At 51.4% G+C, this 14,046-nt stretch overlaps 1 protein-coding gene across 2 annotated transcripts in view; it reads left to right on the top strand.

Annotated features, from left to right (window-relative positions):
- The window catches only part of DLG5 (discs large MAGUK scaffold protein 5), a 116,971-nt gene that overhangs the window by 88,053 nt on the left and 14,872 nt on the right, over positions 1-14,046 (top strand). For both annotated transcript variants that reach the window (XM_066242928.1, XM_066242929.1), the window contains 11 exons: positions 604-779; positions 1,148-1,251; positions 3,864-3,956; positions 6,635-7,651; positions 8,397-8,520; positions 8,850-8,994; positions 10,530-10,642; positions 11,232-11,321; positions 11,613-11,763; positions 13,572-13,734; positions 13,865-13,998. In XM_066242928.1, the coding sequence (XP_066099025.1) occupies positions 604-779; positions 1,148-1,251; positions 3,864-3,956; positions 6,635-7,651; positions 8,397-8,520; positions 8,850-8,994; positions 10,530-10,642; positions 11,232-11,321; positions 11,613-11,763; positions 13,572-13,734; positions 13,865-13,998 (2,310 nt within the window). The remainder of the gene's footprint in view (positions 1-603; positions 780-1,147; positions 1,252-3,863; positions 3,957-6,634; positions 7,652-8,396; positions 8,521-8,849; positions 8,995-10,529; positions 10,643-11,231; positions 11,322-11,612; positions 11,764-13,571; positions 13,735-13,864; positions 13,999-14,046) is intronic.

Raw genomic sequence — 14,046 nt, 5'->3', positions numbered from 1 at the left:
GTGGGGCCCTCCAACCCAACGAAAGGACCCGGAGAGCCAGGGGGTAGTTAAATGAACGCATCACAGCGTCTGAGGGACTCGGTCTGTCTGAAGCCTGTTCTTAAAGGACACTCTCTGGCTGGCAGTTGCCTTGGAATCTGACCTCCAGTCACCAGGCACTGCCTTTGTGTCTCTGGGTAGAAAAGTCTCAGATGGTATGTGTGAGCGTAGAATGTGCATTGCATGCTCCTTCCATGAAATACTAATGGTGATAATATAGTGCTTATTATATGCTCAGTAATGGTTTCAGCACTTTATGTAATTAATTCATTTATCTTTACAATTCTGTGAGGCAGGTACTACCGTATTTTACAGATGAAGACACGGAGGCTCTGAGGGGTTAGGTCACTCAGTTAGTAAGTGGCAGAGCTAGAATTTGAACCCAGGAAGTCTAGCTGCAGCATCTGTGAGTTTAACCACTTGTCCATTCTGGAAGTGGCTGTCTTTCTGAGTGTGTCCGTGGGGCACCTGCTTTCTGGCATTTGGCTTCCTGCATGGGAACAGTTGGCTGCCCACTGTTCCCAAGGCCTGTGTGCACACTGACCCCGCCGTGCCCCTCTTCAGGGTCAATGACTGGCTGCTGAGAATCAACGACGTGGACCTCATCAACAAGGACAAGAAGCAGGCCATCAAGGCTCTCCTCAACGGGGAGGGGGCCATCAACATGGTCGTGCGGCGGAGGAAGTCCCTGGGTGGGAAGGTGGTCACGCCACTGCACATCAACCTGAGTGGGCAGAAAGGTAGCGGTCCACGGAGGTGGGCAGAGTGCTTCAGGTGGCAGGGTGTCCCTTCCTCGTGCTGAGGGATGTGTGTTTTCAGACGCACTTCATTACTAGGGTTGAGGTGGTAAAGCTGCCTGACTGCAGCCCATGTGCCTCCCCGGCCTAGGCTCATCTAGGTCCTTGGTCTGGCTTGTCTCCAAGTGATTCACCAGACCAGACGTGACTGAGCCCCTGGCTAGTCTGGCTCGGGTGCAGTGCTGGGATGGGCCGGTCACAATCTGCCAACATATCCTTTGTAAGAGTATCTCCCAAAGATGACATGGGACACCCAGAAGGCCATGCGACCTGGGCAGGAGTTACTACCTGTGGTCCCATGTGGTTCACAGACAGCGGCATCAGTCTGGAGAATGGAGTGTACGCTGCTGCCGTGGTTCCCGGAAGCCCAGCTGCCAAAGAGGGGTCCCTTGCCGTGGGTGACAGGATCGTGGCGGTAAGTCCTTAGGAGCTGCGCCGTCTACTGCATGCAGAGATAACAAATCTGGGAGGTGTGAACAAGATGTAATGAACACAGTTTTTATACTCACTTTGTTCTTTAAATGTGAACATTTAAATGTGATTTTTTGTCTTCTGATAGTATGTTTCTATTTAATACAGAAAATTAAGAAGTACAGAAAAAGTTTGGAAGGAAATAAAAATTCATCTTAATTGTTCCCACCTATGCGAAATCTTTGTTAACATTTTTACTGTATTTCTCTACAACCTTTGTTCTATATATGAATGTATAGTTAGGTCAATTAAAAAACAGGTATCTGTATGTGATTTTTTAGAAATCTTTTTACTAAATATTTTGCCTATTTATCTTTGTTTCTTTTATTATTTCCAAAGTACGACTCGTTTGCTGTAAAATAGTCAAGCAATACAAAAATATATAAAGTGGGAATTCTCTCTTTTTCCTTTAATCTTGTTCCTCGAGGTAATTTCTACCCATTTAGGAGAGGTACTTCCAGCCAGACCCTAAGTGTTCACAAGTCTGTATACAGAGATAGAAGCTTTGTTTGCTTTTTAAAGTATAGTAATGGAATCATCTTATGTTGTTCTACAATTTGCATTCTACATTATGAGTCTCTTTCCAAAAATTATTCTGTGATTGACGGCCATATAAGTTGTTTTCAGTTTCTGCGATTGCAGACAGCCCTACTGTATGGCCTTCACCTCTGTGAAACAGCCACTTTGGGGGTACTTAACAGCATCCCTGGTGACCAAAGCCCCACAGTGCTGTGAGTTCATAGTCGTAGGGCATGTGTATTTAATACTTCTAAGTAACTTTTAAACATTGAAGTCATATACATTTTTATGACACACACACAAAATTTCAGTTGTGCAGTAGGCACAGTGACAGCGACTCTTCTCCACTTCTAACCCCCATCTGTCAGTTCCCACCCTGCTGGCAGCCACTGATAACAACTTACTGCATTTTCTTCCAGAAATGTTCAAAATATGTATATCTTCCACTTAAAAAAACCACAACAGAACAAATGGGATCATAGTTTCCTCAGCTGCTCACCTTGTTTTTGTCTCTAACAGCGTGCTCTGTGGCTCTTCTAGGTGTGTCTGGGCATTTCAGAGGCACGTGTTCCCTTGTGGACAAGCAGCACAAGCTGTTAACCAGTCACCCGATGACACCAGAGCAGCTTCGCCTTTACAAGTGGCGTTGCCGGGCCACAGGGCATCCCTCCATGGGGACCAATGGGCTCCCACAAGAGAGTGCTGCTGGGGGAGTTATTCCTGGGGTGGGCATATCGCTGGGCAGATAAGCATTTAATATTTGATATGATCTCCCTGTGCCTCAAAAAGGCCGTGTCTCTTCAGTCCCACTACGTGAAGTTGCTCATTACTTTACATCTTTGCCAATGTTTTGCAGATTTTGGGGGGTGTCAGACATTAAAAGCATTATGGTCATTTTGAAAATTTCAAGATATGAAAAAGTTATAAAGAAAAAAATCAAATTATTCCACTACTCCAAAATGGTCACTTTGCATATATTTCTTAAACTTTAGACCTTGAAATAATTACATAAATAATTATAATATCAAATAATATTAAAACAGATAAAACTGCAAAGGTTACGTGGGAGATCCTATACACCCTTCACCCAGTTTCCCCTAATGGTTATATCTTACGTAACTATAATATTCAAGCCAGGCGGTTGACATTGGTACAGTGTGCATATTTAGTTCCATGTCATTTTATCACGTTTGGGTAACCAATGAAAAGTCAAGACAGAGCTGTCTCATTACCATAATTTTCCTCCTGTTACCTTGTGTTAACCCTTTATAGTTACACTCATACCCTGTTCCCCTCATTCAGAACCCCAGACAACTACCCAATTTGTTTTCCATCTCTAATTTCATTATCTTGAGACTAGTATATAGGTAGAATTGTACCACATGTGACCTTTTAAGATTGGCTTTTCTGCTCAGCATGGTGCTGGGAGACCCATCACATGGTTGGTGTGTGGACAGTATGTTCCTTCTTATTGCTGGCTGTAGTGTTCCATGGTTTGGATGCAGCCTGGTCTAACTGTTCCCCTTCGCACATAGACTTTTTCAAAGATTGGAGCACATCTGAGAGAGACGGCAGAAATTCACGCATAAGCAGTTGTGACGAGTCTTTGTGAACAATGACGGTATCATCTCACATGGTACTCTCTAGTTGACAAAGGCCTTTTACACCACGATCTCGATTTTTAGTCTCCTTCCTCCCCTGGGAGGCACACGTGTTTATATCCATTTTGTGCATGAAGGTGTTCCGAATCCTGGTTTAGCATCCCAGCAGAAAGCAGCAGAGCTGATCCTGGACCCTTGGTGTTCTGGTCCCAGTCAGATAAACGCCTTCCTGTGGAGTGATTTTAAGGCTGCGTATTTCCTTTGCGCACAGGAGCTCCTCATTTGGATTCCTCTATCCTTACTGGGGAGGCACTTTCTGTCCTTTTGCAACTTCAGGCTTGGGCACCTCGCACACCTAGGCCCACTGTCCATCCTGGGCTGCCGCGGCAGAGGTCCTGTCCTGGTGGTGGGTGACAATCTCTCTGTTTGGCCCTAGATCAATGGCATTGCACTGGACAACAAGTCTCTGAATGAGTGTGAGTCTCTGCTGCGTAGCTGCCAGGACTCCCTGACCCTCTCGCTCCTGAAGGTAAGGGTCTGCCCGGCCTACCTCTGCCCTCACGGTCTGCGGGCGGCAAACCCTCAGCTGCACAGGCCTGACTTGCTTCCCTGCGTCGCTGGGATCCTTGAAGAGGGGTGTTGATTTACAAAGTACAGGGTGCTCACGAGCCCTGACCAGAATCCAGTTTAAAAACAAAAACGAAAAACTAGCTATGGAAGGACATCTGGGGGACTGTGGGGTGCTTTGAACCCGGACTAAATAATTAGTTGATCTTAGAGAATTGTTAATTTTCTTGGGTATAATGACAGTATTGGGGTACAGAGGAGAATGGCCTTATTTTGGGGAACATGATAAAGTTGTTAGGGGTGAAATGCCATGTTTGTAACTTATTCTTGAATGTACTGCAACATTGACAGATATAGACAGTTTTTAAATATACTGTTGAATCTAAGTGGTGGGTTTATGGGTGTTCATTGTGCTTTTCTATCACCTTTTCTACATAGTTTTCTACATAAGTTGGAAAAAATAGCTTCATTAAGCTAACTTTTAAAAACTTAATTATTTAAAAATTAATAGACCTTCTTTAGGAGCAGTTTCAGGTTTACAGGAAAGTTGAGCTAGCATAAACAATTCTCATATTCTCTCCGCTGCTTCCCCAATTAGTAACATCTTGCATTAGTGGGGTTCATTTGATACAATGTTAATGGGCTAATATTAACTAAAGCCCATAGTTTACATGAGCATTTACTTTTGGTCTTGTATATTCTGTGGTCTGGACAGTGTGCGATGACAGGTATCTACATTATATAGTATCATACAACATAGTTTTACTGTAATGAAAATCCTCTGTTCTTCTCATCCCTTTCTCTTGTTCCTCCAGCCCTGGAAACCACTGATCTTTTAACTGTCTCCAGAGTTTTGTCTTTTTAAGGATGTCATATACTTGGACCAGGTGGTAGTAGTAGATAGAGCAGGGGTCCCCAAACTACGGCCCGCGGGCTGCATGCGGCCCCCTGAGGCCATTTATCCAGCCCCCACCGCACTTCTGGAAGGGGCACCTCTTTCATTGGTGGTCAGTGAGAGGAGCACATTGACCATCTCATTAGCCAAAAGCAGGCCCATAGTTCCCATTGAAATACTGGTCAGTTTGTTGATTTAAATTTACTTGTTCTTTACTTTAAATATTGTATTTGTTCCCGTTTTGTTTTTTTTACTTTAAAATAAGATATGTGCAGTGTGCATAGGGATTTGTTCATAGTTTTTTTTATAGTCCAGCCCTCCAACGGTCTGAGGGACAGTGAACTGGCCCCCTGTGTAATAAGTTTGGGGACCCCTGAGATAGAGCATCAACCTGGGACACTGAGAACACAGGTTTGAAACTCCAAGGTCACCAGTTTGAGCACGGGCTTATCTGGCTTAAGCATGGGATCATAGGCAGGACCCGATGGTTGCAGGCTTGAGCAAGGGGTCAGCTGAAGCCCTCTGGTCAAGGCACATATAAGAAAGCAATCAGCCCTGGCCGGTTGGCTCAGCAGTAGAGCGTCGGCCTGGCGTGCGGGGGGACCTGGGTTTGATTCCCGGCCAGGGCACATAGGAGAAGCGCCCATTTGCTTCTCCACCCCCCTCCCCTCCTTCCTCTCTGTCTCTCTCTTCCCCTCCCGCAGCCAAGGCTCCATTGGAGCAAAGATGGCCCGGGCTCTGGGGATGGCTCCTTGGCCTCTGCCCCAGGCGCTAGAGTGGCTCTGGTCACGGCAGAGCGACGCCCCGGAGGGGCAGAGCATTGCCCCCTGGTGGGCAGAGCATCGCCCCTGGTGGGCGTGCTGGGTGGATCCCGGTCGGGCGCATGCGGGAGTCTGTCTGACTGTCTCTCCCCATTTCCAGCTTCAGAAAAATACGCACAAAAAAAAGAAAGCAATCAATGATCAACTAAAGTGATATAATTACTAGTTGATGCTTCTTATCTCTCTCCCTTCCTGTCTATACCTGTCTGGCTGTTACTCTTCCTCAAAAAAACCCCCAAAATAAATAAATAAACAAACAAATAAACAAATAAATAAGTTATAGCTGGAATCATACAATTTATAGATTTTTTTTAGATTGACTTCTTCCACTTAATAATGTCCATTTAAGTTTTCTGCATGTCTTATCATGGTTCAATAGCTCATTTCTTTTTATTGCTGAGTTACATGAATATACTACAAGATAGGTTTTTTTTTTCTTTTTTTTTTAAAGGTTTTACTTATTGATTTTAGAGAGAGAGACAGAGAAAGAAGGGGCCGTGGGGAGGCAGGGGAAACATCAACTCATAGTGTATGTGCCATGACTGGCCACTCACGGGGCCTTGAGCTAGTAGTGGTCAACATTCTACCCACTGTGCCACCACAGGTCAGGCAAGACGTGTATTTTTAATAATGAAATTTTTTTCATTTAATAATTTTAAAAAGTATGCCTGCAGGACATTATATAGGTAGTTTCAGAAAATACTCAAAGTCAAGAGCTCTTCATGGCTCTCCTGTGGGTTCACAGTGACCAGGGCCATAGGAAGCCTTCCCTATGAGGATGTGCACATGCAGGCGTGCGTGACTGCCTGGCTCTGTGTGTGGCCCATCTCTGGCCATTGCTCTACCTGCAGGGGAATTTTCGATGGCAGCACCAGCTCCTGTGGTCTCGTCCTCTTTTTCTCACTTCCTGCAATCCCTGCTTAGGTGTTCCCTCAGAGCTCCTCGTGGAGTGGCCAGAACATCTTTGAAAACATCAAAGACTCTGATAAGATGTTGAGTTTCCGAGCCCATGGCTCGGAAGTCCAGTCCCAGAATAAACGGAACTTGATGCAGCACAATAACTCCACGCAGACTGACATCTTCTACACAGACAGGCTGGAGGACAGGAAGGAGCCGGGCCCCGCAGGAGGTAGCAGCTCCTTCCTGCACAAACCCTTCCCCGGAGGACCCTTCCCAGCCTCTCCCCAGACATGTGCCAGTGCCTCTGAGCGCAGCCTGAGCTCCTTTCGCTCAGATGCGTCTGGGGAGCGTGGCTTTGGGCTGGTGGACATGTGTAGCCGGCAGCCGCTGCTGTCCTTTGAGACCGAGGCTGGTTCCTGTGTGGCAGCAGAGACCCTGGAGAAGGCCGAGCCCGAGAGCACCAACAGCGGCGGGACCTGGCCCAAGGCTGTGCTCAGCTCCACGGCAGGGCCCGAGAAGCTCTCTGTTTACAAGAAGCCAAAGCAAAGAAAGTCTATCTTTGACCCTAACACTTTCAAACGCCCCCAGACACCCCCCAAAATAGACTTTGTGGTCCCTGGCCCTGGGCCTGCTCATTCCCCCCAGCCCTCTAAGAGGGTGGGGCCTCTGACACCCCCAAAACCTCCCAGGAGGAGCGACTCCATTAAGTTCCAGCACAGGCTGGAAACCAGCTCTGAGTCAGAGGCCACTCTGGTGGGCAGCTCCCCGTCCACCAGCCCCCCAAGTGCCCTGCCCCCCGATGTAGACCCTGGGGAACCCATGCACGCTTCGCCCCCTCGCAAGGCCAGGGTCCGCATTGCTTCTAGCTACTACCCTGAAGCAGATGGGGACTCCACCTACCTGCCCGCCAAGAAGTCCTGTGACGAGGACCTCACCTCCCAGAAGATGGATGAGCAGGGACAGAAGCGTCGCCGGCCAAAGTCTGCTCCCAGCTTCCGGCCAAAGCTCGCACCAGTGGTGATTCCTGCCCAGCTCCTGGAGGTAGAGCCCATACTGGGCTGGGGCTGGGGGTGGGACGGGGTTGTGGCCTGTGGGAACGCCCCAAGCAGCCTGCAGGAACATCGCCAGGCTTACACTTGGCCCTGACTGCTTTGCTCTGAGCATCTACCCGCGGGAGGAGAAGGGGCAGGTGGAGGCCAGTGGGAAGCAGTCCTTCCTAGGAGATTGCAGAGTAATGTAGGTGTTCATATTCCTGGGGATATGACGCCGGGAAAGAAACACATTCGGTGTAGCATTGAATTTGCTTATTCAGCAAGAAGCTTTTGAAACTGTACAACAAAACCAGGTGACATGGACCTGCCTTGAATAGTTTAGGGAAGAGGAAGACACTCGTGAGTCTGCTGGCAGTAGAATAGGCTGGCCTGTTGTTGTGGGTCCTGTAGTCATTTCCAGAAGGGAGAGATTGCTATGAGCAGGAGAACAGGTCCACGCCACTCCCCGCAGACAGAGAGCTTCGTGCAGCTCTGAGGCACACATGGTCCACCCTCTGCACACATGCATGACCCCTCTTTATCTGAAAGAATCTCCTGGTGGTTTTCTTCCGGACTATTTTTGAAAGAAGTTTTTTCCTTCCAGGTATGTAAGACAACTTGAACGATCAATGACATCTTCTGATTGTCACTTCATGTGTCCTAGTGGGAAGAGCTAGTGCCTAGGGATAGAACTGCTTGCAAACACTTCCGCATTTCCCTGTTCACAGCCACCCCTCTTGCCTCTGGTCTTGCAGGAGCAGAAGTGCGGCTCAGCCAGCGGAGAGCTCTCCCCAGAGCTCCAGGAGTGGTCCCCTTACTCGCCAGGGCACTCCGGCCGGCACAGCAACCCTCCACTCTGCCCTAACAAGGCATCTGTGGGTGAGTCAGCCAGGCAGGGCTGGGGGGAGAAGGTCTCTGTGGGCCCCCAGGCCCATCCAGTCCCTAGAGCAGCAGCGGCAGTTGTTTCAAGGAGCAGCCGTGTGTCCTTGAGCCAGAGGTCCACCTGGCTAGCACTGCCATCCTGTCGGGTGAGGTTTAGTCTTGTGTCAGTGACATTACTCAGCTTTGCAGAGTGCACAGCAGCCCAGGAAATGGGGAGCATCAGAGAGAGCTCTCCCAGGTTACAGATGGAGAAAGGCCGGAGGCTTGCACGGTCTGGGGCTGGTTGGGTGGTTTGGGGCAGCTGTTCTCACCCAGCCTATTTCCAGGCACCGTTCCCCGGAGTATGACCCCAAGTGCCGCCGCGAGCTCCATCCTGAGGAACCCCGTCTACACTGTGCGTAGCCACAGGGTTGGCCCTTGCAGCTCTCCACCCATCCCCAGAGACATCGTCCCCCAGGTTTTGCATCCCAGGTATGTGAGGTCACTCCCACACCTCCTTTCATCCCAGCCATCCACGCCTACCTGGATGTAAAGAGGCTCATGGACAGAGCAGCTTCCTTGCCTGGTTTGGAGTGGGCTGGTGTGCGCAGCTCTGGGACCCTGGGGAAAGGGACTTTAATGGAGGCTCTCTCTTGGTTCACCAACATGGATCATGAGGAAGTTTTTAAGAAGATGTGATAGTGATAGTAGCCAGTGTTTCATTGTTCACATTGTTCACGTGCCAGGCACGTGCTCAGACCTTTATAAATACCTTATTCAATTGCCACAGCCACCCTAGGCACTAAGGACTCTTGTCCTTTGTTCTATATAGATGAGGAAGCTGAGTCCTAAAAGGTGAGTGGACTGACTCAAGCTCAGTTTCATTCATTTATTCAATTATTTGACAAGTTTTTGTTGAGCACCTACTATGTCCCATAGATTGTTCTAGCTCCAAGGGGGTACAGTAAAGAACCAAATAAGTTTGTTCTCATGTGACATTTGTGTTAAGTGTGGGAAGCAACAGAAAAAAGTTACCAGAGTGATACTAGATGTTGCTGAGTAGTTCTGAAAACAGTAAAAGAAGGCAGCAAGCTTGGAGGAGATTGGAGGGTTAGATTGGGTGGTGGGGGCCCACTGCAGGGGGGTTATGCTGCTCTGACCACAAGGCTGAGAAGAGGCCACTGAACAAGACCCGGGGGACCCCGAGTCCAAGGAAGGAAGACTGTGGGTGTTGCTGTCCAAGCCCCTGCTAACAGTGCAACTCTTGGGACAAAAGGGGAAGCTTGACAAAGGCATGGTGAGTAAGGAGGTAGCCCAGGTTATAGGGCACAAGTCCTGCAGGGTCTGCAGCCATAATAGTGTGGGTTTTATTCTGAGTTCAGTAGAGATGGCTGGAGAGTTTTAGGCAGGGAAGAGATATAGTCTTGATTGTGCAATTAGAAGAGGACATTGTTGGCTAGACTGCAGGCTAGCTGATGTGGGTGGTGCCTGGGCTCTTTGCCCTCTGGTTTCCTAGGCCTGTCCTCCTGAGTGAGGCTCAGAGGTCCCTCTGGAAGGTCCTCTTCCTGTCTCGCCTCCCCCACGCACCCCAGAGGAGAGGCTTCATCTCCCCAGGCCTCCCAGGCCTCAGACCCTCTGTGTCCCCTGCAGAAGCCCCCCCTGCAGGAGGCCAGGCCTTGCTGAGGCAGAGGTGGACGTGCCACTCCTGCTCCGTCTGTGTGGCCCTCTCTGCCGTGTGCAGGGTCCTCGGGGGTGCCTCCTCCGGGCAGGGCTACAGGCAGGCCGCGGTCCTCAGCTGACAGCTGAGGCAGAGGTGGAGGTGCCACTCCTGCTCCGTCTGTGTGGCCCTCTCTGCCCTGTGCAGGGTCCTCGGGGATCCTCCTCTGGGCAGGGCTACAGGCAGGCCGCAGTCCCCAGCTGACAACCAGGGGCTCTCGACCTCTTCTGCCAACCCACGCTTGTCACCTGTGTTTCTCCCCAGGGGCTGTGTCCGGTCCTGGCCCCTCACCTGTCTGGTTCTCTCACAGTGTCCAGCACCAGGGACGCCTAAGCCTGGACCTGAGCCACAGGGCCTGCAGTGACTACTCTGAGATGAGAGCCTCCCACGGGTCCAACTCACTCCCTTCCAGCGCCCGCCTTGGTAACTGCCCACTAAGACCTCCTCACTGTCGGGGTCAACAGCCCTTCCTCCTCCCGCTATTGTCCTGCCCGGCCTCCTGGTGGCCTGCCCAGGGTCCTTCCCCTCCTGGGCTTAGGTTGGACCCACATGGCACCTTTCCTTTGGCCTCCTCCTGTGTCTCTTCCCTTCCCCAAGAGGCCACATGGTTGTTCCTGGGGCCCCTGGTCTCGGGAGCCCTGCTCCCTGTCCCTGAGCTTGTCATTCTGGGGGTTCTGTACTGCCAGTCACTTATGGGCAGCGCAGCCCAGAGCAGAGTCTGGTGCACACCCGCGTGAGAGCAGGTGAGCGGCCGCCTCTTTCACCGGGGTCCCTGTCCCCGTTCTGAGGGGGAAGTGAGATTTGTGTGGTTCTGTTCAGGAGCAGGCTGGGCGGTAAGGATCTGCTTTTTCCTGCCTGTTGCATAGTTAGGCCCCTGGGGGATATGTGACTGGGCCCTGCTCTGTATTTTGTCACAACTGTGCATCCGTCCTCCTCACCAGTAGAAGGTGTGTGTGTGTGTGTGGGGGGGTATACTCAAGGCCTCAAGTTTTGTCCCCTTATGGAACCACAGGGTCTTCAAGCAACTTGCAGTTCAAGGCAGAGCGCATTAAAATCCCATCCACACCAAGATACCCTCGGTCTGTCATGGGCTCTGACAGAGGTGAGCGCCGCTCTGCACTCCCCTCCCCACCTGTGCTTTCATGCTGTTCTCGTGGCAGAGTGTCCAGGCATCGCTGTGATGGCGTCACATTGCAGCCAGTCAGTAAACGTGATTGAGTCCAGCCTCAGGCCTAGTCATGTGGGGGGAGGGAAGGGCCTCATGGAGCCCAGCATCCGAATTTAAGGCCAGAGAGTGGTCCTTGTGTCCAGACCGTGCCTCCCTCTGGGTCTTGGCTGCTGGAGAGCTGAGAGGCAGGCTCAAGGCCCTCGATACCCCACACCTTTCTCGCAGGTTCGCTGTCCCGGTCTGAATGCAGCACACCTCCACAGTCACCCCTCAACATGGACACCCTGTCCTCTTGTAGCCAGTCCCAGACCTCAGCCTCCACGTTGCCTAGAATTGCAGTCAACCCCGTGGCCCTCGGGGAGCGGAGAAAGGACAGGTGAGCGTGACTGGGCAGCTGTGCTGGGCACAGTGATGGACAGGGCTCCCCGCAGTGGGCCGGGGCTCAGTTGAGGGAAGGCGTTTGTTGATAGAAGCAACGGGAGTTGGAGTTCCAACTGAGCTGCTCCTGGGGCGAGGCCTCTCTTATTTGGGTCACCTGGCATGCACTGAGCTGTTGCCCCAGTAACTTGTCTTCTCAGCCACAGCATGTCCTGCACATCACTCCGTGTCAGTGATGCTAATATCACTTGTGGCGGCTTCATGGTGTTCTGACTCAGTTACCTGTTCTTTTTTCAAGGTGTGTTGTTTGGAGGTGGAGCAGAGGAAGAGACATGAGTGAGGAAGGAGGACCCCCAGACCAGAAACTAGCCCCTCTGTATTCACAGGCTGGCCTGGGCAGGCGGCCTGCTCCCGGCTCTGGGCCACGGCACCATTCTTGTTGGCTGGGGTGTGAGCATAGTGTTGGAGTGGTTGTCCAGTAAAGAGTCTTAAAACTAAACTGCCTGACACTAATGTTGGGTCTTGACATGATGGGGGTACGGGCCAGGGACTGAGCGTCTGAGCTGGAAGGCTGAGGTAGGCGTTGCTGAGCAGGTGAGTTTGGGAAGGGAGAATGCTCTGGAGGTCAGGAGAGAAGTGACAACAGGAAGGGTTTCCATCTCATCCTCTGAGCAGCAGGGCCATAGCCCGAGGCCCACTGAGCCAGAGAGGCTGCTGTGCCTGTGGTAGCAGCTGCGAGGCGGTTCAGGGCCAGCCCTCTGCCCGCTCTCCTGTCCTTCCCTGTGTGGGTCTGCACAGAACACCCCCTGCTGGAGAGGCTGCTGTGCCTGTGGGTAGCAGCTGCGAGGTGGCTCAGGGCCGGCCCTCCTGTCCTTCCCTATGTGGGTCTGCAGGGAACTGCCCCTGCTGCGCTCGGGAGGGCAGCCTCAGGAGATGGCTCTCCTGCAGGTCCTGCCTAGGCTTTTGGCCAGGACTTTGTCTTGAAAAGAAGCACTCGGGGCAACGTGAAGTGCAGTCACTGGCCGTCTGTCTGTCTGTGTTCCAGGAGTCTGTGGTTGTCCTCCTCCGAGCAGCCTTCTCTTCTTTCTAACCTTTCGCACCTTCCAGATGTCTCCGCCACCCCAGATCCCTCCTGAGACTGCCCGTGGCTGCCAGGCCCAGGCCCCCCTCCCCGAGGAGTCTGAGGTTGGCCTGACCTGAGGCCCCTTCCCAAGTCCCCTGGTGCCCTTGGCACATGGGCAGCTCCCCTAGGCCAACAAGTGCATGGTCATTGCTACACTCTGAACCCCCTTTCTGAGGGCTTGGGTTTACAATAGTTTGGTTTCCATGATCATTTTACATCACCCTGTTACTAGCGAATATAAAAACTGATGCTTTATATTGTCTCTTCTTGGGTGAATGTCATCCCAGAAGCCATTTCTTGTTTTCCAAGGGCATCTTTAGACCCCATGGGGGTGGGGGTTGTAAATTGCATATTGTGAGGGAGCTCTGATCAGATGATGAAAATCTTGTGGTTTTTCTTCTGTGTATGTTAGTATTTGTATTTCAAGTGGACCATTCTCTGTGTCTCTGGGACTGGGTGCGTCCGTGTCCACTTGGGGTGTTGTGTTTGTGCAGCAAAGGCTGCAGGGATGTTTATTGCTGTCATGCAAAGGGGGGTCGTCATGTTCCCATCCAGCTGTGTCAGTTAGGAACCCCTGGTGCTTCCTGGCCCTGCCTGCATAGCTGATTGCATGCCTTGCCTCAGATCTTTTCCAAACCTTTCTTTTGGGTCCAAATCCCCAAAATTGTTGTCTCCCTTCCAAGGCCCTATGTGGAGGAGCCACGCCATGTCAAGCTGCAGAGGGGCTCAGAGCCCCTGGGCATCTCCATCGTGAGTGGAGAGAAGGGTGGTGTCTACGTCTCCAAGGTGACTGGGGGCAGCATCGCGCACCAGGCCGGCCTGGAGTACGGGGATCAGCTGCTGGAGGTGAGTGGGAGCTGCTTCTGCACTACTTTCTTCCTCCCTCCTTTCTTCCCCGCCTCCCTTCTGTGGAAGAGCAGTGCTCCCCCATTCCCACCCCTACCACATCCCTGAACCCCCTCTGCCTCTTTCCTAGTTCAATGGCATCAACCTGCGCAGTGCCACGGAGCAGCAGGCCCGGCTCATCATTGGGCAGCAGTGTGACACCATCACCATCCTGGCCCAGTACAACCCACACATGCACCAGCTCAGCAGCCACTCCCGGTCCAGGTGAGTGCCTGGGCCCCCAGAGCCGTCTGGGGGGGGAGGTGAGATGGG

Source organism: Saccopteryx bilineata, chromosome 9, assembly GCF_036850765.1.
Source record: "Saccopteryx bilineata isolate mSacBil1 chromosome 9, mSacBil1_pri_phased_curated, whole genome shotgun sequence".
NCBI lineage: Eukaryota > Metazoa > Chordata > Mammalia > Chiroptera > Emballonuridae > Saccopteryx > Saccopteryx bilineata.
This window is presented reverse-complemented; position numbering and strand designations above follow the sequence as displayed.